The sequence below is a fragment of the Mus caroli genome, chromosome 2, assembly GCF_900094665.2.
Source record: "Mus caroli chromosome 2, CAROLI_EIJ_v1.1, whole genome shotgun sequence".
Lineage (NCBI taxonomy): Eukaryota > Metazoa > Chordata > Mammalia > Rodentia > Muridae > Mus > Mus caroli.
In genome coordinates, this window is record NC_034571.1 from 106,606,946 (window position 1) to 106,634,906 (window position 27,961).

A 27,961-nucleotide genomic window follows, 5' to 3' on the forward strand; every position below is an offset into this window, starting at 1 on the left:
GAGACCATCAACAAGGGCAGGCTGGTATCAGGCCAAGCGGCAGTTCGGCTTCCGGGGTGCACGTCAAGCTCTTAATCCCTTTTCAAGACTTTTTGCTGAAGGGCAAGGGGCTCACATTGGCGAGGCCCAGGCTGCTGCTGTGCATTAGACATGCTAAGGGAGTCATAACTTTGTGTTGTCAGCATTTTCCGTGGCTTTGTGGTGAAGGTAGTCTAGCTTTCAGGTCATCCTTGAAATATGTCAGATCTCATCTTTAATGTAGAAACCACGGCTGTTGGCTTGCACTCTTTAAGGAGGTTGTGGTTAATGTTGCAATATTCGTGTGAGACTTGGTAAATTCCTATGTTTGATTCTCAAGAGAAACAATTTACTCTGAGGCTAAGGGCTATTTGCTTTCCCTAAGCAGTTTCTGAAGGCACACATGAGAGAATGAACAGTGAGGGGAAGTGTTCCGCTCCGGCATCTCCACACCAAGTGTAGAGAGCACTTTGTTTTTTGGCTCTGGGCACTTCATCATCTGTCCTTAAAAAAAAAAAAAAAAAAAAAAAAAAGTTTGGCCAAATTAAAAGGATGTAGATCAGACGAGGAAATGTAATGGAATAGAGTTGGAGACCACTTTAAAGTGAGATGAAATAAGTTGGTATAAAACAAAACATATGATTAGAAATTAATCTTTTTTAAAAAGTTGAATGCTATTTGGGAGTTATGTTCTGAGAATCAGACATTTCAAGAAGCACGCAGCATCCTTTCTCTGCTGTCTGTTGGAGAAGAGTCCCCCTGGCAATTAAATATCAGTGATTTTTTTTTTCTTGTCCAAATTTCAAGTTTTCGGTGCACTGTTCTGTAAACCAAAACTGAAGTTTTGTGAAGAACATTTTGGCTGGAGAGGGCAGTGCTCTGGACATTATCAGACATGGTAGGTTCATAGTGTAGCACTGAGCTTTGTCTTCAATAGAAAGGAATCGCTGGGGTCAAATGAGGCAGGCACCTCCTCAGAGTGGCTCTGTCTGTCAGCATTGCTGTGCTGTCATCAAAGCAGACCCTGGATTGTACTTGCTTCTTCTGAACAGTCACTTGCTGTCCGGGTTCCCAAAACACTTAGGTGAAACATGCTGAAATCCAGCATGTCTTTTAATTTCCAACCCTTCTGACAGAGGTGAGCAAGGCCTCCCAAATCCAACCCCTTGAAACACACACACACACACACACACACACACATACACAGGGCAAGAGGCTAAGAAGACAAAGTTTTGGAAAGAGAAATCCCCAGGCCACTGACATATTTGTGTTAAATGTCAGCAACACTGTTGCTTCTGAGACTGCACCGGTTTCTCTAGTGTGTCCAAATGTGGGTTCCAGATAATACAGAGGTGTTCGGGCAATGGAGGAACCCTGGCGATTAGTCATGTATGCTCAACACTACACCCTGCTATGAGATAGGAAGATAATGAGTCCTCTGCATACAAAGTGAAATACTTTCTCCTGTGTCAGTGTACATACAAGCCCATTTCTGTGTAGAAAGTGGACAGAAAGAAAGAAGGGGAAAAAATGATGGTGTGCCCTCCTGGGGTGACCCATGCTCATGTGTGACACGTGAGTCTGAAGGAGGATGGGAGGAAGTGAGTGTTCTGTGTGGGAGGTGCCTGTGTCGGTGCCCACAAACAACTGAAGGGGAGAGCACGACACGTGTCTCACAGGGAGTCGGGAACCTGAATGGAGACCCAGCTCTGATGGTGGATGGGGACATTCGGTCTTCCCAGAACTCCATTGTCTCATCTGTAGGATAGAATGAGAATATTGGAAATGTTAACCTGCCTGGCCGCTCTACTTCTAAACCCAATAACCCAGTAAGAAATCCACAGCCTGCCTCTGTTGGTTGTATAAGTTTCTATATATCCTCATAGTACAATCAACGTAAATTCCATGGTGAACGATGCAAGAGTATAGGATATAGAACACTCATTTGATTTTGTCAGTATTTTGACAGCTGTAGATGTAGGGAGAGGATAGACTTCACTACTCTCTATGATTACTGATTTTGCTTCAAAATATGTGCATTTGGGATTATTAGAAAGTCCTTCAGAGGTTACTCCCGTCATTGCGTTTCTCCATTTAAACACTTGTAGTCTTTTAATAACTAGGAGCCAAATTCCCTGGCCAGTAGTTTTAATTTGCATTAAAAACAGATTTGTTATTTACAGAAGCACACAGAATTTATGAGACTTGGAGCAGCAGCTCCAGCTTGGATCTCACCTAATCGTAGCCATGGAATCAATTAACAGTTCATCTGTGAAATGTGATAAAACCTTATGAGATACATATTGCCCAATAACCGAGGAGGAGATGAAAGTATGCTCTATAATAGTCACAGGGCTTCGGGGTTTTACAATCACCACCGAATAGAGTCCCATTAGAAACTCAGTATTCAGGATGGCCACAAAAAAACACCATGCCTGAGCAGATGATAGAGCATTGAGTAATGAACCTGGCTGGCCAGTCCTGCTTTGATTACTTTCCGACACCCTTGAAAGGGGGCTGTTTAAGAGTTCTTGCTCTTGGCAAATGAGCCTGTGAAGCTTGGAGTGGGTGAGGGCGAGGGAGAGGGGAAAGACTCAGTTCAGAGCTATAAATCGCTTCCAAGCTAGTGCCTCCATGGAGGGCAGCTTGGGAGGCCCAGGCAGGCAAGTGGACAGCATGCCTTCACGGGGCAGGTCACAGCATTATCTAAGAGTCTACCTTAGAAAGGCCTGAGCTCCTGTCTAACCTGATTGGAGATTGTTTTTCAAACCCTTGTTAAGCTCACAAGAATATCTCTTTGTTGTTATTCATTTATGTATTTATTTATGTATTTATTTATCTATTTATTGTATGTTGGTGGTTTATATTCTTCCATCATGGTCAAGTTAAAGGCCATACAGTGTAAATTTCTTATTTTACTCTTGAAACAGTGAGAGTAAGGTGCCAAATGATGGAGCCAAGAACTAGAACATGCCAGAATGCAGAGGGAACAAAAATATCCCAATTTTTCATGTTCCCAATTGCCCATCTAGCTGGCTACTATTACTGGGACAGTCAATATGTCATGGTCTGACATGTAGTCATTAAATACAGAGCAAAGATCAGAAAACTTGACTTGCACTTAAGATGGAGAGTAAACTTAAGCTTAAGTTACTAAACCCCTGGAATTGTACTGTTCTTCAGTTTACAGAGATAAGATGGGCCCAGTAGCTTTCCCAATCATGGTGAATCTATTGGCAATTGTATTTAGGCTTCCTGGGGTTTTGAGTACTCTCCAGTAACTGTGAACCCTGACTCCTGTGTCGGGGAATAGACATGTGGGAAGCTGCCCGCAATGTCCCTTCTCAGCACCCTAATGGGTTTTAGTGTTGACAGTCACGTATCCCCTCTATGTTTCCCCCTACCTTCTGCAGTTTTGAAACAACAGTGGGATATTTTGGAATGAAGCCAAAGACTGGAGAGAAGGAGGTCACCCCCAGCTATGTGTTTATGGTGTGGTTTGAGTTCTGCAGTGACTTCAAGACCATTTGGAAGCGGGAGAGTAAGAACATATCTAAAGAAAGGTAAGGCTGGGTGAGGCATGGATGCCTCCTGAGCTGCTATCCAAGGCCCACGAAGTGTGCCTGGCTCACAGTTGTTGCTCTTTTCTTTTGCATCAAGTCAACATCTAGGAAGGATTCTTGTCTCAGAGTTCCCAGAGAAATTCAGGGAAAACTTGCGGCCCTTGTGGGCAAGATACACTCACATGATCTGATAAAGCTCCATTCTCTTAACCCCTTCCAATTACTAGCTAGTAAATGAAAGGCGAGTTGTGCTAATTTGCAACAGATTGCTTCTCTGTGTATTTTCACATCAGCCCAAGCTAAATGAGGCAGCCTTGCTGTGGCAGACAGTACAGACAAATAAAAGTGAATGCTTTTCCCCATTAATATACTGCATTTGCATCAAAGGGAACTCTCCCGGCTCAGGCCACACTTCACACAGTGTTGAAGCCCCACGCTGAATTTACAGCATCACTTCTGACTCCCTGTATCCTGCTGAGGACATCAAACTGTGCCGCTCCCTTGGCCGCCCTGCAGCCTCTTGATTTTATTAGTTGGGGGGGGGGTTAAAAGAAAAAAGTCAGCTATGAACATAGGCACTGTGTGTGTGTGTGTGTGTGTGTGGTGAGAGAGAGAGAGAGAGAGAGAGAGAGAGAGAGAGAGAGAGAGAGAGAGAGAGAGAGAGAGACTTTAGCCCTGATTTTCAGAAAGAAAACATTTTTGTTAAGCTGCAGCATTCAAGGTTGCCATGAATAACCCATAAAGGACTGGAACTGTAAGCAGGTCTTATCTCTAACTCCTGAGGAGCAAGTATGAGACTGTTGTTGTTCAAGAGGATAGAGAAAGAAAAAGAGGGTTGTACAAAGTCAAAGTGAAAGAGACTGTCCACTGCTGAAAACACTGAGACACAAAACTCCACAATTAGTATACTTGTTCTCTAGTTTGCAAAAACTGCTATATTTGAGGGTATTTCTATATGAAGACAATGCACACTAACACACTAACAAGAGCTTTATATTGCTCTTATCAAGATGAAGATGTAGAGATTTTGATTCAATATTATTAAATCTCTAAATATTTCTCAAGGATTTTTTTTTTTAAAGAAAGAACCCAACCCCTATTTTTTTTTTCTAAATTAAGTTAAAATTCTTTTTCATCTGGGGCTGGGTGTGAACGACCATACCTGAAGTTCTAGCACGTAGAAGTCTAGAGAAGGAAATGGCTGTGAATTCAAGGCCAGCCCAGAATACAAAGTGGGTTCCAGGCAAGCCTGGGGTACAGCATGAGACCTTGCCTTAAAATTTTTTTTTCTAAAGTCTATTTATCTGCATATCATCCCAGCATTACCTCATTCAGGAACAAGAGAATTAAGACTGAGTGTAGTCAAGCAATGTGCAGAGGTCCATGTCTATAATCCCAGGCTACAGGAGGCTGAGGCAAGAGGATCGTGAGTTTTGAGGACATCCTGGGTTTGGACTGAGACTCCATCTGAAAAAGAAAGAAAGACATTTCAAATATTTAAAATCAGACAACTCATGATGCAGATAAAGTAATGCAGAGACAGATGACATTCAGCACAGCAAGGTGACCGTGAGTGACACATCACTGTATGTCACAGTGAGTAGAGAGGACTCTCCTGGTGACAACACAGAGACACAAGCATTTGAAGTATTGCCTTGGATAATTACTCCACCCGGACCATTATGGCGTAGATACATAGAATGCACAAAAAAGTCTTACGATGAGTGTGAACTACTAGGTGTTAAGAATTTAAAAATTAGCAGACATTGAGAAAGTAGCTTGTTGAACATATGGAGAAAAAAAATCCTGAAAAGTGTACCCAAGTCTGCATTCTCACCTATGGTAATGTAACCTAAATTAATCTCCATAGGATAAAGTCTTTCTGAGTCTAGAAGAGTGAAGCTCTTCTCCTTGATCTAATGCAAACTTGTGGTTCATAACCAGACCACTCCACCGCCACACCCTCACCAGGCTGCTGGGCTGCAGGCAGTTCTGAACATACATACAGACAGTCTTTGGGGATTTTCTTCTCAGATTTTGAGGGTAGTTCTTAATGAGTTGTCTCTGGAGCCCTAAAAATGGTCCAGAACAAAGAAGCAAAGGCAGAGAAGATAATTAATTGCTTATTGTTTTTAAAAACAAAAAACTGTAGAAATCTTAAACTGTATCACACCCTGCCCTGACACTCTCTATCTATGGGTTCGCTGAAGTGGCACCCGCCCAGTCATCTTTCAGAGTGACCTTTTCTCTGATTCCCAGCCTGTGCGTTCACAGCACTGCTTCCTGGGTACAGCTGGGGAATTGCTTGCTTCACACTCTGTAAACCAGCACCTCCCCAGGGTCATGACTTCCCAAAAGCCTTCACTGATCATTTAGCAGTTTCCGGGGTCTCTTCATTGCAGCTCTGCTCTGGGGAGATGGATCACCAAGGAAGGGTCAGCGTAAAACATCTCTGAACTTTAAGTTTGGGAAAGATTTTTGGAAGCAGAATGCTTAGAAAACTCTACCATTAAAGACATCTTAGCACATACATTCAACCAATTAAGTTGATTATCCAGAATTTTCCTATTATGCAGGGTTTTTTAAATTTTTTTTTCATGATAAGGAATTTAGCTTTTAGGCTCTTAAGTGGTATTATTGATTAGTGTAAAATAAGCAAACTAACTTAAGTTGACTTGTTATAATGAAATTAGAAATAATATAATTGCTTTGCTTTGACACTTATTTAATGAAAGTGTCATTATTTGATATTTATATTTTTAACTATAGTTTTCCCACAAACATATTAAATCTCTGTAACACTAAATGCAGTGAAGCAATATAACATCATTCACCAGAGTTCTTCAAAAGCATTCTAACAAACAAAATCCATAGCCAAATGAAAGGCTGATATAATGTAACTGCTGGGGGGGAAATGTGGTTTGGTATCTCATCACAAGAAATTAAGATCATGTGACTTGTAAATGTGTCTGAAGGCCAATTGAAACCCAAGAAGTTACTGGAAAAAAGTAATCAGTAATTGTGTTTTCAAAGAGAAAGACCCAAAGGTAAATGTTGTTTGTTTAAACCCCACTTCCAGATGAAATGAAAGTATTCGACTGCTTTATGCCACTTGAGGTTAATTTTAGGTAACAGAATATTTACTTCTTGTTCTGCTTAGTGCAGATTTCATGAATATGCATTAGGCTAGTACAACATTCAGACCCATGTGCCTCCATAGCAAGCTAATAATAAAGCTATAAAGCTGTAAAGCTAGAGTACTCTATAAATGTATTAAAATGTTCATTGTTGCTATGCCATTAAATGGTAAACGAAACCCTGTGGGTAAGAGGAGAGAGAGGATTTCCTGGGGACATGGGTTATCCTCATATTAGCTATGCCATTAGAAAAGCAATTTACTAGATAGTAGTATATTAATGGCTTTAAATTTTCTTCAACATTTAAGCCAGTATTAGGCAAAAGAGCATGTTCCCATGTCTAAGCACAAATCCAGAAGGTCCCCTCTTGTATCATTGTGTGGCCTCCAGTGGTGACACTAATTCCCCCAGTGAAGCCTTCTGGTTCCTTCTCCTATCCCTTCATAGTACAAACCGTGCTCAGTGGTATGAAAGGGACCTCAGGACAGAGGTCAGTTCTCAAAATGTCTCCCCATTCACTTTGCCATTAATTCGCTGTGCAACTTTAGGCCAGATGCTCACTGTGTAGGGAACCAATAAAGTGTGAGTCTTGGGATGAAGCAGGGACTAGGCGTTAACGCTTGAAATCATTATGATTCTGGATGCGACTTTTCTGGTATTCTAAAACCAGTGCAGTTTTGAGATAACGGTCGGGCCTCACTTTTGCTTGAGCTTATTAAGGATGATAGTGGGAATTGTTTCAAACCAAGCATCTGATACATGATCGGGACAAGAAGAGTTGGCACTGCCCTCCAGGCTTTGACAGACACAATATCACTCTCCCAGTTTTGTGGTTTATTGCAAAGTTCTAATATTCATCTTGAAGGGCTCATTTTATAAATCAGGGATGTACACACAGAAGTGATTTTCTGTGCTCATGTCTCTGCAGCATGATGTTTAGCAGACTTTTACAGTTCACCAAGACCGTATTTCACTCTCAGTGGCAACTTCGAATTGGTTTTACCTCTTCATATACTTTTTGCATCTGAATCTCGTAATAGTCAAACACTTCATGGGCTTTTAATACATACCTTTTCCACCTGTTAAATCCAAATATTATCCAATCACGTGCATAACAACTGCAAGAAGATATCCTAAAATTTTCTGCATTTTTTAATTGTTTAATTGTCTAAGTTAATTGTTTAATTGTTTAATTATCCATGGATCCTTGCTTCTAAAACATTTCACCAGTAAGGATCTCTTCAGACTTTTCCCCACATATGCCCACCCATGCACACAAACCACACAGTGAGCTATGAATTAGCAGAAGGTGAATATGACCCAGGGGAGCCAGGACTCCAGGAATAATGTCCATGCGGATGCTTCACCCCGAGCCAAGGCAAACTTTAAAAGTACCATTTAAAAAGCCCATAATGGGCCAGTGAGGAGTGAACAAGAAGTTTCGTAAATGTTACGGGCAAATGCAAATAAGACATTTCATTATATGCATAGCGATAGTTTACACCATGGGAGAACAGAAAGCTACTTACCCTGTTTTCTTAGCTCCAACTGAAGACCAACAGGGTTTTGTTTTGAGTATAGCCCTTGAAGCTGTTATGGTTAGTTATGCAACTACCACAGCCTTAGAGCATAACACATAGATCCAGACTGGGTTCTGTGATCCCAAAGGCTGTTCCCAGAGATCCATACTGATCGTGTTGCTGTAGGACTAAAGACTGAACAAGGTCACCCCTCCACCCACTTAAGCACCACTGACTGTAGTACAGTACTGCAAGAATCCATATATTTATATGGTAAAGTATTTCCTGGAAATACAGTTTGCCCATCACTTCTGCCTTGGCCTCCAAAATCTTCCTGCCCCAAATGGATATATTTTCTAAGGCTTAGGCCTGAATCTCATATTGCATAATCAAGAGGATACCCAGCCTTCCTCTGCAAATCACTATGTCCCAACTAGAGATCATTCCTTCTTAACTGAGGCCTGCCTCTCGCAGCTTGTCCAGTTTTCAGTCACAACAGTATCCTTGTCTTGGCACTGCCAAGTTACTGGAAATCCACTTTATTATCAGACCTCCAAGACGATTTCTCCATCCCATTCTGATCCTTTCCATTTTTACTTGCCCTGTGGTTACTAGTCTTCACCTCATATCCACAGAAGCTCCGCCTTCACCTCATATCTATGGAAGCTCTGCCCCACACTAGAAATTCATCATCCTAATTGTTCTCCTGCCACCCACGAGCTTTCTTCTTTTGCTTTGACATCTCTAAGGGTTCCATTCACATAACTTTGGACATGCTCTGTTTCCCAGTGGTGATGAAATAATGGGAGGGAATCGTAGCCATGGTTGGTCCACTCTGGGTTCTCGAAACCCTGCAAAGGAAGTTTTATTGCTATTTTAAAATAAACACAGAGAAGTAAGTGACCTGCCAGCATTGCAGTTTGTTGCTCCAGTAACCAGAAGACCGAGGAGTAAAAACCTAGAACCTACAATGTACTCACTTTACTGCCCCTTCTCTGTAGCTCCCCCTCTGCACCTACTGCAGTGATCCTGCTGTTTCTCACACCTGGACTTTCTTGCCTTCTTATTCTTCCTGGTTCTCATCTACTTCCTGTTAACCAAAACATACTTGTCCTTTAAAAACAGCTCTTTTAAAACTCTTTTGTAATTTTCCTAAGTAGAATTGCTTTTTCCCACCGATCTGTAACCAGGTTTTGTTGTTGATGATGTTATTGCTGTTGATGTTGTTAACATCTGTATTAGTCAGGATTCTTTAGAGAAACAGAACGGATAGGATACATGCATACATACATATATACATACATATATGCATACAAACAAATGGAATTTAGTAGCGTGGCTCTCAGGTTATGGCCCTACTATTCCAACAGTGTCTGTCTCTGGATGGAAAATCAAAAAGTCCAGTAATTGTTTAGCTCATGAGGCTGGACGTCTCAAACAGCCTTTATTTAACATACAGTGCAATTCTGAAGAGGTAGGTTCTAATGTCAGTGAAAAGATGACCTTTCCTGGCAAAAAATAAGTGCTTTCTTCTTCCACGTCTTTTATATAGGCTGCTACCAGAAGGTGTGGCTCAGATCTAAGGTGGATCCTACCTCAAAAGATCTGGATTTAGGGTGGGTCTTCCCACCTTACCCGATCCAGGTGAACACCACAGCCTGGGCTTTAGTTAATTCCAGTCAACTTGACAACCAAGAATACCCATCACACCTTCTTTTAGCATTTAATTCATATTACCTTAATATACTTTAATTTCTTATCTTCTTCCCAGGGTCTCTGGGATATAATCCTGTTCTCTATTGTGCCTGTGGTGGCAAAATACCTGGCACAGAGCCCAGTACATACATGGAAAAGGCTTCGTAGTACAGGCAAATGTTATTAAATGGGCATTAAAGATTCCTTGTGATTGTGGAGAAGAAAATGATCTCAGGAAAATGTAGAAATAGAGAGGACGTTGGCTTTGAGAGCATCGTTAATCTACAAAAGGCCACCTCCAGTAGACTTGAAGGGGGAACAGAAGCAAGGGGCAGATATTTGAGATCACTGGCTTCCTAATTAGGGAGACCCTTGGGATCACCAAAATGCATTGCGGAAATGGCCCATTTATTGAGTCAGGATCCAATGGGATTGGTGCCCAAAGCCTGTGGTCTTAGGAACAGTTTCCAAACTATGTTCTGTGTTTGACTAAGACTTGATAAATGTCTTGACTCTGCTTACCTTAAATATATGACATGAACATTTGGGAACATCTCCCCAGAAGTTGCTATTTAGCTAAGTTTGGAAATGACAAGACTTAGGTTATCTTGAAGCTCTCCTCAAACCCTGATTTTCTGAAATCTGTGGGGAAAAAAAAACCTACATGTTGACAGAACAGATGAATTCTGTTCCTTGAAAAAGGAGGGAGTGAGGGTATGTGAAGGGGTCACATTGCAAAGGTGTGTGGTTAACATACGTTATAGAATTGCATAGCCCTGGGATCAGGCTGATTAAATACTGCCTTCTCTATTTGTTCAACACACCCTACGTTTTCATGTATTTCCATATTCTCATTTAAGGTTGAGTACATAAACATATGCTTTAAAACTATCTATTATGACAGTGACTGAAACACATGCTTAAATACCCACTATGTCTCAGGTGACACACACACAGGAATAGGACTGTTCTAAACATTTAATGTAGTGATTTCAGACCACTTCCTCCATGAAGTTCTGTCTTTCCTGAAAAATTCTGAAGATTTCACTATGCTATCAACTTGAGCACTTTATGATTTATTTTTCATTCATTTTGGTACTAATAACTCTATTTCTTAAATCGGTTGTATGCCCAAGAATTTAAATGCAAAGTCTGTATGATTTTTATTTTCTCTGTAGCACCTCCTATTTCCTCATATACAGCAGATGCTCAATTAATGCTGAACACACACACACACAGTTGCTATGTTTATTTGGCCATGCCAAAACTGATTATAAAATTTTCTGTCTATGGCTGGTAAGTGAGACGTCTTAGTTTATTTTCATTTTCAAATAAGTCCCATGTACATCATTTATTTGTGTCCAAAGATACACAATCTTAGTAAATGTGTCCAAAGGAACAAACATGACCAGAACAAGAAAGATCCAACTACTGGAGCCAAATAATCCCCAACTCTGTCCTTTGAGTGCATCACTTTCAATTTGTTAAAAAAAAAAAAAGTAAGAAAAAATAAAAGAAGGCTGTGAAAATCCTCTGGATCCATTGCTGTTCCAAATCTCAAACTCCTTTGGTGCTCAAAGCAAGACCTTAGAGAGTGTGTGTCTCACTCGGTTTCTCTAGCTTGGCAGAGACTGATGGAAATGCAAAGTAAGTCTTCACTCAGCCAGAATGTTTCTAAAGCACTTCTGCGTGGGACTCCTGACAGCTCCTACCATGGGCAGATATTTAATAGGGGGCTCTCTGCTCTAAACAATCTCTCTCTCTCTCTCTCTCTCTCTCTCTCTCTATATATATATATATATATATATAATTATTATATATAATGATTATATATGTATTTTTTTCAGCTACTGCACAAACAATCTGTGTCACTTCTAGTCTTTGGTGAGACTCAGTAGGTGGTAGGGGTTTCAAAACCGAAAGGTGGGGTCATCAGTATCTGCAAGCACATGCCTGTCTTCAGTATCAGAGTCAGGATTGTCTTCCAGAGGCTGCCTGTCCCTCTCCATGTCTTGACACAGCATCCTTCATTTCCAAGCCGCCTCCCAGTGCCTCTCCCAGGAGAGGAAATACAGTGCTGGTGCCTTTCACTCTGCACCTCATCCCTGGGTTGACTAGGGTGTTATGTCTACCAAGTGCAGAGTGATTGGCTTTAACTGATCATGCATTCCAGGGCACGTCTAGCCCCACACCACTTCCACTCCCTTGTGGCCTGGACAAGAAGCTCTGCCAACGGAAGCAGCCTTTGTTCTGCAATTAATCACTCCAAGTCAAAGTGTGTTTGGGTACTATAAGTGATAACCCTCAAGAGCTACGAAGTGGCTGATTTGTGTAGCTGTTGAAATCCAGGCTGTGTGAGGACATCTTGGGTTGTAAGTAGATATCTTACTTGGACACAGAATAGGGGAAATGTCACATTTCAGGAAGTAAAAATCATAGGTTAATTCATCATGGAATAACTTTTAAGGGAGAAATCCTGAAATGGAAGCAGTCAGGTCATCTAAGCTGAGGGTCTCTGTTGTGTTCTTGCCTTGTGAAGGGTAATGAAATGAACCTGGGGCCATGAGTGCAGAGGGAGAAGGATAGTGGTAAGGGGAGGATCAGACTCCAAGAAAAAAATGGAGCTAAAAGTGTGTGTGTGTCTAAGTATGGCCCCACTGACTGCCTGTGACAAATGGGTGGGACTCGTGCTTTGTTTCATATTCTCCTCCATGGCTTTTCCAGTTTACCTTCTTTCCCTTTGTCAGGAACACAAAACCTAGTCAGACATGTGCTCATCTGCTGCCTCAGTAAAGAAGTTGCCTTTTCCACTGAGGAGTAATGCATTGCATCTTGTGTTTCTTTATGACAGTGCAGAGTGACTTTCATAACTATTAATCATGTGCCATGTGTGGTTCTACCATTAAGAACTCAGAAATGCCTAGTGAGTGAATTCTGTCAAGAAAGATAAAATGGTAACTGTTCCCACAGCCCTCATAGGTCTCAGGGAGTTGTGGAAGGTCACTTATTTAGAACTGTGCCTAGACACTAGCTCAGTTTCCTCCAACCATGAAAAAACAACTTGATTCAGCAAACTGGAGAGAGTACTTTGTGGATACCAGAGAGATGTCCTAAGATTTGAACCAATGCCACAAGGCCGAGCGGACAGAGCTGTCTAACATCTAGCCTAGTGGAAGATGGATGCAAGTCCAAGAGGGACATCTATAACATCCTCAAAGCCCACTGAAACATTGCATCTTTCTTGACATAATGACAATTCCATCTCTGCTTCAGAGAATCCTAAAGAAGATAATATTAAAATGCTGTCACTGGTCTATGTCTAATGTGTCACCATGTCATTCAATGCCTATATTCTAACTCATTACCCAGGTGGCTCCAGTGTGAAACCAAGGTTGTGAGTATTTCCCTAGGCAGGAGCATCAGACACACATCCTTTCTTGTATGTATGCTTTTCCTCAGGACACACTGGCAGCTATTTCAGTTTGCTAGAGCCTGCAGTGACTCCCAAGGGAGCATATGTATTACAGAAAGGAAGACGAAAGGATAGGAGGATTTCCAGACATTTTGCTAAAGCATTTATGTGATGAAGTTACAACTTTTTCTTTCTCAAACATACTCACATTGGAATGCTTTCCCCTGTATCTAAAATTACATTTGGAGGTCTCAGCATAGAACTCTTAACACGAAATCTAGGTTCCTTTAACTACCAGCAATCATGAGCAACTATGTGTGATATTCTTTTTTTTTTTTTTTGGTTTTTCGAGACAGGGTTTCTCTGTGTAGCCCTGGCTGATCCTGGAACTCACTCTGTAGACCAGGCTGGCCTCGAACTCAGAAATCCACCTGCCTCTGCCTCCCGAGTGCTGGGATTAAAGGCGTGCGCCACCACGCCCGGCTTATGTGTGATATTCTAAAGTAAATGTTTAGGCCAGAAACAAAAAATAGGACCCACATCTCAGCCAGAATCAAAAACAATTTCCTAAATAATTGAATTGGGGAGGAGGTAGAACATCTGTATGTCTAGGAATTGTCTAGCTAGCCTATTTCCACTAAAATGCAAAAAGGAAAAAAAAAATGTCTTTACTTCCTGGATGAGATAGAAAACTCCTGATAGAAAACCTGTAAAGTTACATAACTCTTCTAACATCACTCCTTATGGATAAATACTATGTATACCTTCAGGGATTCTGGCATGCATACCTAAGTTGGCATGTATAAATACTTAGCACATGTTAGGCGGCCTGCAGTACCTTTTCTCTTACACATTATTCATGAGGCTAATCAGTAGCTAGAACTGGACTTCCAAATGTTTGGATTTTTCCCCCAAAAGTCAATGCAGAAAGTAAGTCTATTTTATTTTATTATTATTATTTTTTTTTATTTTGGTTTTTCGAGACAGGGTTTCTCTGTATAGCCCTGGCTGTCCTGGAACTCACTTTGTAGACCAGGCTGGCCTCGAACTCTGAAATCCACCTGCCCCTGCCTCCCAAGTGCTGGGATTAAAGACATGCGGCACCACGCCCGGCAGAAAGTAAGTCTATTAATAAGTCTTTACTACACTTCTAAATTGATGAAAATAGAAAGACATTCAGCCCCTCAGATATGTGCTAGAACTGACTTGTGCAGACACAGGATAGATACTGGAATACGGAGGGTCCCAGGTACACAGAAGGCCTGTTGATCTCCTCTCATGGTTCTAGTGGCTGAAGAGAAATAAGACACCAAGCTCTGAGATGAAGAGCCTTAAGTACCTTGAGAGAGTCACGAAGTGATTTTTCCATTGAGAAAAGAGAAATTCCTCCTGGCTGGGAGAGATGAAGGAAGAGTTCATGACTTTTGCACTTAAGCAAGTAGTACGAGAATGGAAGGCATTTGGACACATGGGAATGAGCTAGATAAGAATGGTGCCTGACCTGGCTGGCCAACTGATGGAGATAACCATGTGTCATCCTTTCTTTAGTTTCCACATCCACAATGATATTTAGTTGTACTGTCGTACCCACTATTAACAGATGAGGAAGCAGTGGCCAGAGGAGTTAAGTGACTTATCCAGGAACATTGATCTAAACTGAATTAGCACAATGTTCTTATGGAAATGAGTTTAGATCTAAAACAGTAACTGCAGATAAAATTTAGAACAGAGTGAGATTAGGCTGCCATGATAAAGACTTTGAATCACATATTATAGTTCAAAGATTGGTAAATGAGAGCCTATGAACCAAATCTGGTTTACTCCCAGCACTTGTGAATAAAGAGGATTATTAGAACATAGTGCTGCCTGGCCCCCTTCTGCCCTGTGTGTGTTATTATTGTACTACAGTAAGAGCATCTACAACACAACCTACAACCCCAAAGACAGAACTATTTACTCTCTGGCGCTTGGTCAGAAGTATTTTCTGACCAATGCTCTCACTGACTTGGGATCATTTGAAAGTGTTGGAGAAAGGAAGCCACATTCTTAGAGTCATGCATTACTAACTGGGGCCATCTTAATCTGTAGCGTGGATTGAAAGGAGCTAGGTTATTTTAACACTGCTTCAGCGGTCTGGGCTCTCATCCCTTCTCATCCTGTCTCCCACGCAGCCTTTTTTTAAGTCTCCTTGCCAAAACTCTAAGATTTTCAGAGACTAGATGGTGGAAAAGGTGGGTGAAGTGAGCTAAGTGCTAGGAAACCAAACAGTACAAGGACGTTGGCAGAGAGCACTGGTCTGTGCCGAGGATGTGACAGCAGTGCTGAGACATGCCACAGACGGAGTTGGTCCTACCGTACCTGATGAGTCTCCCACTTTGGAAAGCTCCACTCTGGTGTGATAGGGAAGTAGTTAAAAATGGCCATAACGCCAGTAATGTATATAAACCTTAAAAGCAGTTTCCACAGAATCTACTCTGCCCACTAAGTATTCACTTATGTAACTGGCCCCTGGTAGAGTGTCACGGAGGGGACAGCATTGTGGGTTAGTTCTGACTCCCTCGTGATGTCTTAACCTACATAACCACTTCCCTGGCTTCAATTATGGATATCCAGATGACCCCAAGAGGCCAAGATGGTCAAGGGCCACCGAGAGACTCAGGAAGTGAGAGGGTGGTGCTAAGCTGAAGCCAGGTGGAAGGCCATCTCTGAAAGCAGGAACCAGACCTGACAGGTAGAAGAAAGGAATAATGAAAAATTAGCCTAAAATGTTCCCTTCAAGTTGGGGACCCTGGGATAAATGGTTCTTGTTCTTTGAACAGAATCCTAGCTAAAAAACAAACAAACAAACAAACAAAAAAACTCCTGAAAAACAACGAAGCAAGCAAACAAAAAAATCCACAAGCTGAGGGTTCATTCTCGTCTCCATCATCTTAAGTTGGAAAACTTCTAATGGTCATTCTCCATTAAGTGCAGTCTGACCTGGATTTGATCCACTTAATACATTCTGTTCTTGGCTGGATAGAGCCACAGCTGTTGCCTCCAATGGGAAGCTTTAGTAGGCAATGTGGTGTAGACACTCAGACCTATCACAATTGTCTATGGGCAATTTTGCAAATAGATTTCTTCATGGGCTCTGTAAAATATTAATCCTCTTTGTTTCATTTTTATTAACTTTTCTGATGCACCACTCAACATGTTGAAATGTGGATATATTCTACATGTGGCCAGGAAGACTGGATTGGTGAACCTGTGTTCTAAACAGTTGTGTCAAGCCCTCTCAGTGTCAAGCCACCTAGTCATTTGTAGATGATAACAAGTACACGATTATTATGAAGGGACAGATATTTTTTTTATTTGAAATTCTGAAGGAAAAAATGCTAGATTTTAAATGTCTATGAATTAGTCAATCTTTTAACGTATTAATGTGTTTTAGAATTTTGGAGAAATATTAAAAGTAAAAACCCATGCTCTCATCACCTAGAACAGTAGTTCTCAATGTGTGGGTTGCAATCCCTTTAGGGTTGAATGACCTTTTCACAAGGGTTGTTCTCCTAAGACCATCAGAAAACACAGACATGTATATATTATGATTCATAACACTAGCAAAATTACAGTAATGAGGTAGCAACAAAAAAATTTTATGGTTGAGGATCACCACAACATGAGGAACTGTATTAAAAAGTCACAGCGTAAGGAAGGTTGAAAGCCACCAGGCGTGGGGGCACACGCCTTTAATCCCAGCACTTGGGAGGCAGAGGCAGGCGGATTTCTGAGTTTGAGGCCAGCCTGGTCTACAAAATGAGTTCCAAAAAAAGGGAGGTTGAACTAGAATTACACATTCTCCAAGAGTTTGAAAAAAATAACCACTATTAGTGTTATACATATAAAATGGAATTTTATTTAATATATTACTCAGCCCCATTTTATCTCCTGTTTTTTGTAGCAATCAGCTCTCTCAATAATTTCATAACTTTCCAGTCTCCTTTTGATACTGTTATGTGTGCTGAATCTATTAATGACATTATAATTCTTTTCATGCACCTATGGACCATTTGTATGTCATTTTTGAAGAAATGTTTGCTAGAGTCTTTGCACATTGTATGGAGAGAATATTTCTTTTTTTTAAAGAAAATAACATCTTTATTTGTTTGTTAGTCTGCCTGTCTGTCTGACTGTTTTTAGATGAACTATCTCATTACCAGCTGTCCTGGTCCTCTGGCTCTTAAAATCTTTCTGCCCCTCCTCTGCCTCATGAGCTTTAAGTAGAGAGATTGTTGTGTAAATATATGTATTTATATTAAATTAAATATATTAGTTAATGCATTTATTAATTGTAGTCATCATAATTTATCTTATTTGAGTTATAAGTATATATATATATATATGTATGTATTCTGGACAAAAGCTCCATATCAGATATCTTATGATTTACAGTTTTTCTTTCCATTTTTTTAGGTTGTCTTTTCACTTCGTTGCAGTGAATTTATGAATTTGATACTTATAGTATTCATATGCTTTCTCAAAGTTTTAATTTTCTGAAACTGTCCCAGCATTCTCTCCTGTGTAGATAATAGGCCCAAGCACACTGAACAGAGCCCTATGCACACAGAATTCTTTTCACCCCAAAGTTCTGTGTTGTTTTTCACAAAAGCACAGCCTCCCCTTGGTCCTCTCCATGGGCTCACCAGTGAAAACTGAGCTGTGGCTGAGCAGAGAAGCATGATAAGCCAGAGGTAGAATGTAATAGCAGAAAGCTAGGGAAAACCTCAGGCTACCGTTCCAATTCAGATAATGTCACTCTGGGCAACAACGGACCACAAAAAAAAAAGGATATAAAGGAGGAAATGGTATGTTAATATTTACAAGGTGCCTTTTCTTTGATTTGTTATGTTCAGACATGCCAATCTTTACCAGTGAGTTACAATTACATGCAGGATTCCACATGATACCGTGCCCTACAGGTTTATGTTTTAGCTGTTGTGGGCTTTTCCACTGGGGTTTGCAGCTATTCAGTGGATAAGTGTCACTGTGACAGGATTAGCTAACAGCACGTTCCTCAGAATATGTCCCCATGGTTATGTGTTCAGAATCCTGAGCACTAAGCTTTGCATTAGGATTCCTGTCTAACTCAGCCCCTTCCCTTTTCTTCTTCTTCTCTTCCTGTCCTTTCATCCCCCAACCCCTTTCTGTTTCAGATTGAAAATGGCTCAGGCATCCGTCAGCAAACTGACATCAGAGAAGAAAGTGGAGACAAAGAAAATCAATCCCACCGCTAGTCTGGTAAGCCACAATTTTTTCACTGTAACCTCTATATTTTTCATTATAGCTGGGGTACACTCCCAAGAGTCTGTGAATTTAAAGGACAAAATGCAGGGAGGAAATGGGGGTATTTCTATCCTTCCTCTCATTCTTATATCATGTGGTTTAAAAACAAAATGAGACATGAAGGAGCAAAACATGGTCCCATGTGTTTCCACTGCAAACTCAACAGAGGTCACATATGATAAAGCAGACTGTGCCGCTTGTCATAAGCATCTCCATGTCTCTCCCTCTTATCTCCACGGACCTTTCTCCTGAAAGGTTCCTGAGTAGTCACCATCATTCATCCCATTAAAGAAAGAGGCAGGATGTCCCCAAGGAGTTGTTAAGAGAGAAGAGATGCAAAAATGCACAGTCTGCGTAATGTCACCTGGCAAACAGATGACAAAAATGCTGACCAGATGGAGGTGGGGAATCTCCGCACCTTTCCTCCCTACACTGGAAATGCGCCAGCCTCCTTAGGTCTTTTTAAGTTTGAAAAGGTTGCTATCCCCCGGGTCCAGTGTTAAAGTAGAGATCACAGTGATTCTCCATACACTGTCTTAGTTACCTTTCCTGTTGATGTGATAAAATACCCTGGAAAAAGCAATTTATAGGGGAAAAGGGTTTATTTTGGCTCACAGTTTGAAGATGCATTATGTCATAGTGGTGAAGTCACAGAAGCAGGATCATGGGGCATCTGGTCACATGGCACCAACATTCAAGAAGAAGAATGCAGTGAATGCTGGTGCTCAGCTCACTGTCTCCCTCTTATACAGTCCATGAGCCTGCCACAGGGAATGGTGCCGCCCATGGTGGACAGGTCTTCCTACCACAGTTATCCTAACAAGATAATCTGTCACAGGTATGAGCAGAGGTTAAGTAACCCCTCACAGATCTGCGAGGAGGTTTGTCTCCCATGTGATTCCAGATTTGTCCAGTTGAAAATTAACATTAGACATCATATAAACAGTAGCCAGAATTGATACATCATTAGGAACCTGGTATTATTGGGAAGGAGGCAGCCGAGATTTAAATCCCAGCATTGTCCTAGGACCTTAGTAAAGCTACTTTGCTTCACTCTCTTCAAGGAAAACTGGCCAATGACGAGACCATGCTTAATTCAGGTTTATTTTGAGGAAAGCTGGGAAAGGCAGACACAGTACCAATTACATACAAGAAGTTCAGTACATGTCAGCTCCTGTTCTTGCTCCCATGAATGAATTCCAGCAGTCTGGGCCCTGTAATGAGGAACTGCAGTAGGGAGCCAGTGGGAATATCTTTCTCCACACCGTGTGGTAGGTTGATAGAATCAGGTAACTGGGGATTCCACAGGCAAACACAGTAGAAATAGTTGAATTTCTATGGTATTTAGTACAGTTATACTCACATTTCCGATGAGAACTTAAGTTATCAAATATAACGGATCTACTTTTTTCCTTAAACAACAGAAAGAAAGACTGCGTCAGAAGGAAGCCAGCGTGGCCACCAACTAAGATGAAAACAGAAGGAAGTTACAATATGAAAGGCAGCACCTCACTGCTCCTGCAGACACACGGGCCACTGGGAGTTCCTGAAAGACCAGTTAGGGACATTCGCTCATCTCCTTCTGAGGCCATCTGCAGAAAGTCCCCTGTGCCTTCTTTGGGAAGTCTCTTGTCAATCCACAAGAACAATGCAAAGCTATGTTTGCGAACACTACAGGAATCTGTCATTGTTTCTTGCAGAAGTCTGAAGTCCACCCAATAATAAGATCAGAAGATAGTTCATTCTTTTCACATTTTATTTAAAGTGGAAATTCTAAGCCATCCAGTATATACCTTTGTCATGTCAAATTTATGCAAAATTGCCCATAGACATGGTGATCCCCAAGAGAACTCAAGTCTTATTCCTCACACACTACAGTTTGTATTGATCTTAATTTTTATCCTGTTATACTGAGATCCTATTGAATTTTCACCAAAAATATTGAAACTTACCAGAATTGATTTTGAAAAGGTTTAATACTGTGTATCTCCCAGACTAGAGAAATGATTTTTGAGGAGAAGAATGATGGTGGTGGTGGTGGTGGTGGTGGTGATGGTGATGATAATGATGATGATATAATGAAAGGGACAGGATTGAAATTCCACATGGGTGGAAAGAGAATAATAACCATAAACCTTAATCTGGAGAAGAAGTTTTGATGCTGGAAGTGAACATCAGCTATTGAGATAGGCCCGCTCAGTTAATATGGCTTCCTGGCCAGTAGGCATTCTGTACCAACTTCTAATAGAAATGAGGTAAGGACAGACTTAGATCAAGAGGACCCATTTGGGTGAGGGACCATGCGGTTTCTAATCCAGTGTGGACAGCAAATGAATGCTATGCAGGCATGCAGATGAGGTCTGTACTATATATACTCTACAATTTGTATCCTGTCTCTCCCACCACCCCGGCAGTGTTCAGACAGGAGAGAAAATGCCACTGTCCCCTTTTACCATGACCTTGACACACGGGCACATGAAGGAAGGTAGCCAGGGGGCATTTGCTGTCCAAAACAATGTTATGAGCAGAAGAGATTTTTACAGTAAAATGAAAGCAGAATGCTTATGTTGATATTAACCTGCGAATGGACACCAGGTGGTGTCTTCTAACTCTGGTCCTTACATCACAGAGAAAAACCACCTTGCCTATTTTCCCTTCATTATGTGAACTTCCCTGGTGAGAGAAGAAGGAGAACTGGGCATGAACTGAGGATTGTATTGAAGACTGTGGTTTTTAAGCCTCGCTGTAAAGAAAGGCCATGGTTTCGTGTTGGTGGAGACAGTCTAGAGTTGCTCAGAATCTTGTAGGTTTTTCTGATCTCGTTACCTCTGGCTGCCATGTGGGGCCCACCTCTTGCCTCAGCAACTTTCCGGGACCTTTGAACTTGCCAGATACCTTAAGTGTCTTCCCAGAATCTACCCACCTGTCATAAGCCCCTCACCCCACCCACCACTCAGGGACACTCTGCTAATAGACACAAGCTAAGGAAAGCAGCACCGTAGCCTGACATAGTGCAGACCTTGTAAAGCAAGAGTAGCTGGCATCTCTTCAGTCACTGATGCCATTTTCATACAGGTGCTAGCTGTCTTTCTGTGGATCAAAGGAAAGTTATTGTCACATGGTTTGTTTTCCTCAAAATGAAGGGATAGGACAAAAGAGACAATCAAATATGGAACTTAGCATAGCTAGAATGGCATGGTGTCACTATTCTTTTCCTGTGGCTTTTTATTGTTGTTTCTCATCATTCTCTCTGAGAGGAAGAGCAAGAGACTTAACCAGCAGGGCAAATTCCACTTGCAGACATCCTTTACTCTGTGGTGCCCTTGTTAGTACTGAAGTGCAAAAAAGAAATGCAGTTTTGTGTTTGGAACAGGAAGCGTCTCAGCATTCTGTGAGATCTGCATGGATCCTGTGGGTGGGGTCAGCAGGGACAGAGGGTTTTCCATGGTATTGATGCTACCTCAGGTCTCTAAGATGCACATGAGTCAGCGCAGGTGGCACTGTCTCTCCCTTGGTCCTTCAGGACCATAGCAGATTCTGCAGGCTGTCAGGAAGTAGACCATACTGTTGTGTGTTGGGATTTGGGGGGGGGGGCTCTTTGTTGGGTTAAGGATCCTGCAGAGATGGCTCGAGAGTTAGGAGTACAAAGCCTTCCTGTAGATGGCCAGAGTTTGGATTGGATTCTAGTGCTCGTGCTGAGTGGCACACACTCAAACATTACTCTCTCTTGGGAGTCTGACATCCTCCACTGTCCTCCATGGGCACCTGCACTCACATGCACAGACGCAAACACAGTCGTCATACATGCCACCACACAAAGACATACACATATGCACATAATTAAAAACTAAAAATGAATCATAAAAAACAAATGGGTGCATGATATAGTAAGATAAATGAGGGGAAAAAACCTAAAAATATGCTTTTGTCCCAAATACCTCATTTTACAAGGTAGTTTAAATTGTGTTAAAAATCACTAGCAAGAAGTATCTATTTTCTTTGATTTTTTATTTTCATTTTCCTTTGCCTGTATTTATCAAAGAAAAAGACCAAAAGATGAAGGTAAAACCTCTGTTTCTATAGATTTATTAATATACATGTTTAATTATTGAATCACAAAATGGGGACATATTATCAAATCCAAAGTGGTACCAGTGCTAAATAAGCATTATGAAATTGAATGGTTGTGATGGCTGGTGGGTGGGGGCAAAGAACCTACCATCTCTGCCTGAGGCATCAGTTTATACCAGACCATTTTTACTATGGATTTTCAAGAGTTAAGGATTGTCTTGGGAAACGTAGTCTAGAAAAAGCCACGCAGAGAATAACGTGATGTTCTAGAGTTGTATGTATTTGGGTTCTTCCTATGAGATCTCCTAAGGGGACATTATAAGTTAGCAGAATATCAGAAGACCGTGAATATGGCAATTCATAGTTGAGCTGTGTTGGCTTGAGGGATGCTGCTGCTAAGTAGGGTGGACTGGGCAAAGCAATGAACTTTCAGGCATTCCAGCTACTTCATCTGCATATGGAAATCCTCAATGTAGGTGAGTCAGGTCTGTTCCCCAACTGAAAGGGCTGTAAAAGAATGGATTAATGTTTAGCTCTCACAAAGAGAGATAACCTTGGATACACCTTCATCTTCTAGCTATATAAAGAAACAATCCAGCTGCTTAGAAGCTGTGACTAATCCAGAATTGACTTTTTAAAAAAGCCCCTCTAAAAACTCAACTCAGCATCTCTCCCCCTATGGACTTAACCCAAGTGTTTTTAATGCCAGTGGCAGTTGGATCCAGGCACAACCAGACTTAGTTGCACAACTGTATGTGGACAAGAGACACATTTTGTGTCACTCCTGCTTTCCTGTCAGCTGTTGACACCTTGGTAGGAGCTCTCATTATTACATTCTCCATTCTACATTTCCCTCTTCAAGGATGGGCAATCTACCAAACTCCCTCAAGATAACCCTTTGCCAGGAAGTGGTGAATCTAAAAGCTGAAGCACGTTTCATATGAAGCCAGCTCAGTGGCCTTGTTTGTTTCAAGACAATGCCTTATATCACATTGGAGGAGTTTGAATACTTAACAGGTTCCTTGTCAACACGGAGACATTAACATGGTAGCTCACTGACTGGGTCTCTTCAGCTGCCATCAGGTTTCTACCAGAAGAACAAACAAACAAACAAACAAAAAAGCCAACGAAGCCATGTGCTGTCCTTAGGCAGAACGTACTTGTCTCCACTCCCCACTCCATCTCAGCCCAACTCCAAACACCCTAGGACTGACCAACTCCATTGAGGCCCTGTTATTTCTCTGCTTTTCTCTTTCCTGGCGCCCGTAGCCCGCAGGAACCCTACACTTTATCCCATATTTTTGCTGTCAAATTCTTAGTCTAGAGGAGACTGAGCTAAGTTCAGCTTGTTTGTTTGTTTGCTTGCTTGCCCTTAAAGAACAGATCAAGCCTACAATACTCCATACACTATACTTCATACTACAAGTTCAATCTGTCCTCAGATAATTGTCTGACTTATTTTAGTCTTAAGTATAGAGGGAATCCCCTGAAGGCTGATCTAACTGCTTCTGTGGTTCCACGATATTTTTCATGGTTCGTGAGAAACGTGATATCACTGGGCTGCCAAAGCACAAATGAGTCAGTATTCTTGGGCAGAAGTGAACATCCCAAGGATTCGACAGAGAATAAACAGGCTCTAGCACATTAAGGATGTGACCTAGGTGGAGTGTTACCTTAAAAATGGCTTGTGGTCTCCACCTCTAAAGCTATAAAAGTGTCTTAGAGAGAATACTCATCTAGTAAATAGTGTGAGTTTCCAATGTATTATCTTATATCAAGTAAGGAATCAAGTATATATCAGCAGAGGCTTACCAAAGCCACACCTGCTCTCCTCCACTATTCTCTTCCAGAGTTTTCTTCAACTTCCATCTTATAAAGCAAGGTATTTAAATTGTTCATCTCAGTTGACTTTCCCAGTCCATACTTCTAAAACAAAACACCAGCCCCATAGACCACTGAGCACCCAGGGAGGTTTCTCTGCCTAGCCATAGCATCATTAATAGATGTCCAAAACTGAGCAATTCTGGGAATCAATGCAGTGGGTTTTAAGGTAGTTAAATCTATGGTATATTAAAAGGAGCAGTTATCATATACTACTGCATTTCCACCTAAGGGCCAAAAGGCATTTAGTATACATTGTAGGTATGTTTTGTGAACATACCTTTTTGCTCTTTAAAAAAAAAAAAAGACATACTCATTTTTTTATTTTATGTGTATGACTGTTTACCTACGTGTATATATGTGCACCACCTGTGTGCCTGGTGTCTGTAGAAGCCAGCAGGAGGCTGTAAGATCTCCTGGGCCTGGCGTTCCAAACAGTTGTGAGCTACCGTGTGAGTGCTAGGAACAAACCTGGATCCTCTGCAAGAGCAACGAATACTGCTAACCCCTGAACCATTTCTCCAGCCCCCTTTTCCTATCATCCATCTCAAGATAGAACCTAAGTATTTCAAATCTGACCAGCAGTCTCTGGGGTTCTGCACAGATTTTGAAGGTATTCACTACTCTTGGAAACAAACCCATGAGTGAAGAAGAAACTCTTAAAACGGTTCTGTCTGCACTGACTCAAAGAGGATTTGTGGGAAAGGAAACTAAAGGCATGGGTTTCGTCCAAAAATCATGAATTTTTCTAATTCTACTATTTTACAACTTGCTGAGACACAAATACTGTGCCCCTCCTGTCCTACTGACCACTGGGTATGTAATCTTTGAGGGATATGTGCTTTTAGGAAAAAGGATTTCCCTTTAAGGGAGCAATCTAAGATATTCTCTGAAAGGCAGAAAGTTTACAAATTAGACACTGGGTATTTTTTAAGAACCTTTAGTGGAAGCATGTCATCAATTCATCACAGGCCTTTCCTGTCTTTGAATTAGAATCCAGACTAGTGTGGGAAGCAGTCTCCCTGGACTTTGATTGAGGGATCATGTTTTGGCCTGGAAAATAAGCATTGGCCTGCATGTTTAGAAGCTCCCTGAAATCAGTTAGCATCCTAATACGAGTCAGATGCTGCAGAAATGTAAGGCACTTCAAGTCACTTACGGGTTGGCTTGGTTTGGTTTTTCTTAGCACCACCTGGGATCACAGAGGCTCCTAAGATACATGAGACCTTTGCAGTGTTTCCTGTCCACCTTCTGAGACAGAGGGAAGCCAGGAAACAAGGGAGAAAAAAAAAGAGTGAACAAATTCAGTGCAATGTTTTATACAACTTGGTACCATGATAGTACCAGGGACAGGTTATAATAGAAATTTAAGCAATTTGTATTACGAACATAAGAGTGTCCACATGTTGTTATAACTCTGTCCTGCAAGAGCAGGTATTCCAATGACACTGGCCTGTGCTTAGCTGAGTAACTTCCAGCTTCAGATTCTGTTACAAGTGTCACTTGTCAAAGGACCTTACTGTTCTTCTAAGCATCCCAGCACCTGGTGTGATCTAGCTTTCCTCCATCCGTACTTTGTCTTCAGCTTCCCCTTCCCTCACATATCACAGCCCTTCTCTCCCAAAGGGACCTTTGCAGCTTCTATTGGACCCAGATACCCTTTACCTCTGCAGCATAGACACCAAATGTCCCATAGTCCTCTCACACCCTGTGTTCCAGCCTTCAGTGTTTGGACAGAGCACCACTGTCACCAAGGAGCCTGTGTGAGACACACTGCTGAGACTGCCTCTTGTTAATGTCACCATCACCTCATCACTCAGGCAAAGAGGGGAAAATCCATAAAAGAGGTGGAAAATGCATTTAGTTTTTTCATTTTGTTCTACTTTATTAAAAAGGTTGGGTGTTCTAGTTCTTGGTTTCTCATAGATTTTTAAACTATCTAATTAGAGAACACTTTTGATCCATCACAGCAGGTCACAAGCCATGACAAGGCTCAATCTAGGACTCTCAACTTCCTGCGCTGCTGGACACATTGACCTTGGTGCAAACATTTTGAATTGTAAGACTTCTTATTGCTACTCAATTCTTGCTACTGCTCATGATTCAAATGTCTACCACAATCTGAATTGGGATGTTGACATTTTGTGGTTATTTTCAGATTAATAGTAACTGTTATGCTCTCAAAAGCACTCATAGAAAGTGTAAGCATGTGTAAGCATGTCCTGAATAGCTTACTATTCTGTCATAGTATAAAACACAGCCTTTCTGTCTAAATATTAGGCCAATCTGTAGGTGGAAAATTAACCAATAAAATAAAGACAGCTTTGGAAAGGAGAAGGCACTTTAAAGACATGAAACCTCTTATTACATGCTCTTGTATGTTTTTAAGCATAATAAGCTAACTGGATTTGGGTATATGCCCTTTAAGTTAAAAATAATATGTATTTCTAATATGCATATTTAATTTTGTCAACACTGAGAAATGTTCATGTGTTGAATTTGTAAATGTAATTTGCAAACAAATGAACTATTTATTTTTAAAAAGAAAAGGTGGAGGAACCAATATCAACTTGTACATAATGAAAATATGCGTGTACATATATTTTTCCTTCTTGACACTACTTGATCGTTATATCAAGTGTATTTTTGTACATAATATATATTGGTTAGAAAAAATTAGATTGTCTATTGAAAGAAATTCTCTCTCTGCAGTAGATTATATTTATCCTAATCTATTGATATTCTGTTGATTTGTTTTAAGAGATAGAACTCTATTTTTTTTAACTTCCAGAGAATTGCATTCATGGCTTCCACTTGTAAATATGCTAAGGGTATTTTAATAAATCTTGGTTTCATGTCCATCTGGTGTGTGGTGGAGATTTTTGTTTCAGTGGCCACTTGCTGCAGTCCTCTTTCACTTGCATTGCTGCTGGTTTCAGCAATTCTACTGAGCTTCAAAGGCGAGGTCTCAGTGATTCCACCATTTAGTTCCTTCCTTTCTCTCCATCCATCTAATCAGCATCCCCATACACCTGATCAACAACGGGAAATCTAGCTAAGTATTCAAGACTAACAACAAATGGAAATCCAAGCAGGCCTTATCAAAAACAGTGACACTAAGCCAAAAGTTTCTCAAGGAGGGGTCACATAGGGATTGGTGACTTCAAGTTACAGGTGGAAAATTATATACTAGGGAGATGTAATAGAATTTACATGTTTTCTGGCATATAAATTACATGTATTCAGGCACCAAGCAGAGGTACAAGTTTTGTTTTGTTTTCAGGCAGTAATACAAAGTATAGCAATACTTTATAAACAACATAAAAGCCCATGGATTAA

General features: G+C 41.1%; 1 protein-coding gene and 1 long non-coding RNA gene across 5 annotated transcripts in view; one reads left to right on the forward strand and one right to left on the reverse strand.

Moving 5' to 3' along the window:
* Fmn1 (formin 1) overlaps window positions 1-27,686 on the forward strand; it is a 371,650-nt gene extending 343,964 nt beyond the window's left edge. For 2 of the 4 annotated variants that reach the window (XM_029474561.1, XM_021149455.2), the window contains 3 exons: window positions 3,432-3,581; window positions 18,541-18,625; window positions 20,095-27,681. In XM_029474561.1, coding sequence (XP_029330421.1) covers window positions 3,432-3,581; window positions 18,541-18,625; window positions 20,095-20,139 — 280 coding nt within the window. In that variant the 3' untranslated portion in view covers window positions 20,140-27,681. Of the gene's footprint in view, window positions 1-3,431; window positions 3,582-18,540; window positions 18,626-20,094 lie in introns of all 4 variants that reach the window. The other 2 variants (XM_021149458.2, XM_021149475.2) reach the window with 1 other exon arrangement.
* Window positions 1,490-19,229, reverse strand: LOC110283943. Its single transcript, XR_002376888.1, has 6 exons — window positions 19,089-19,229; window positions 10,456-10,575; window positions 9,219-9,328; window positions 5,419-5,653; window positions 4,908-5,048; window positions 1,490-1,776 (listed from the first exon to the last, which is right to left on the reverse strand). It is a non-coding gene; the product is annotated as an uncharacterized LOC110283943 (long non-coding RNA).
* Window positions 27,687-27,961: the final 275 nt, after the last annotated feature.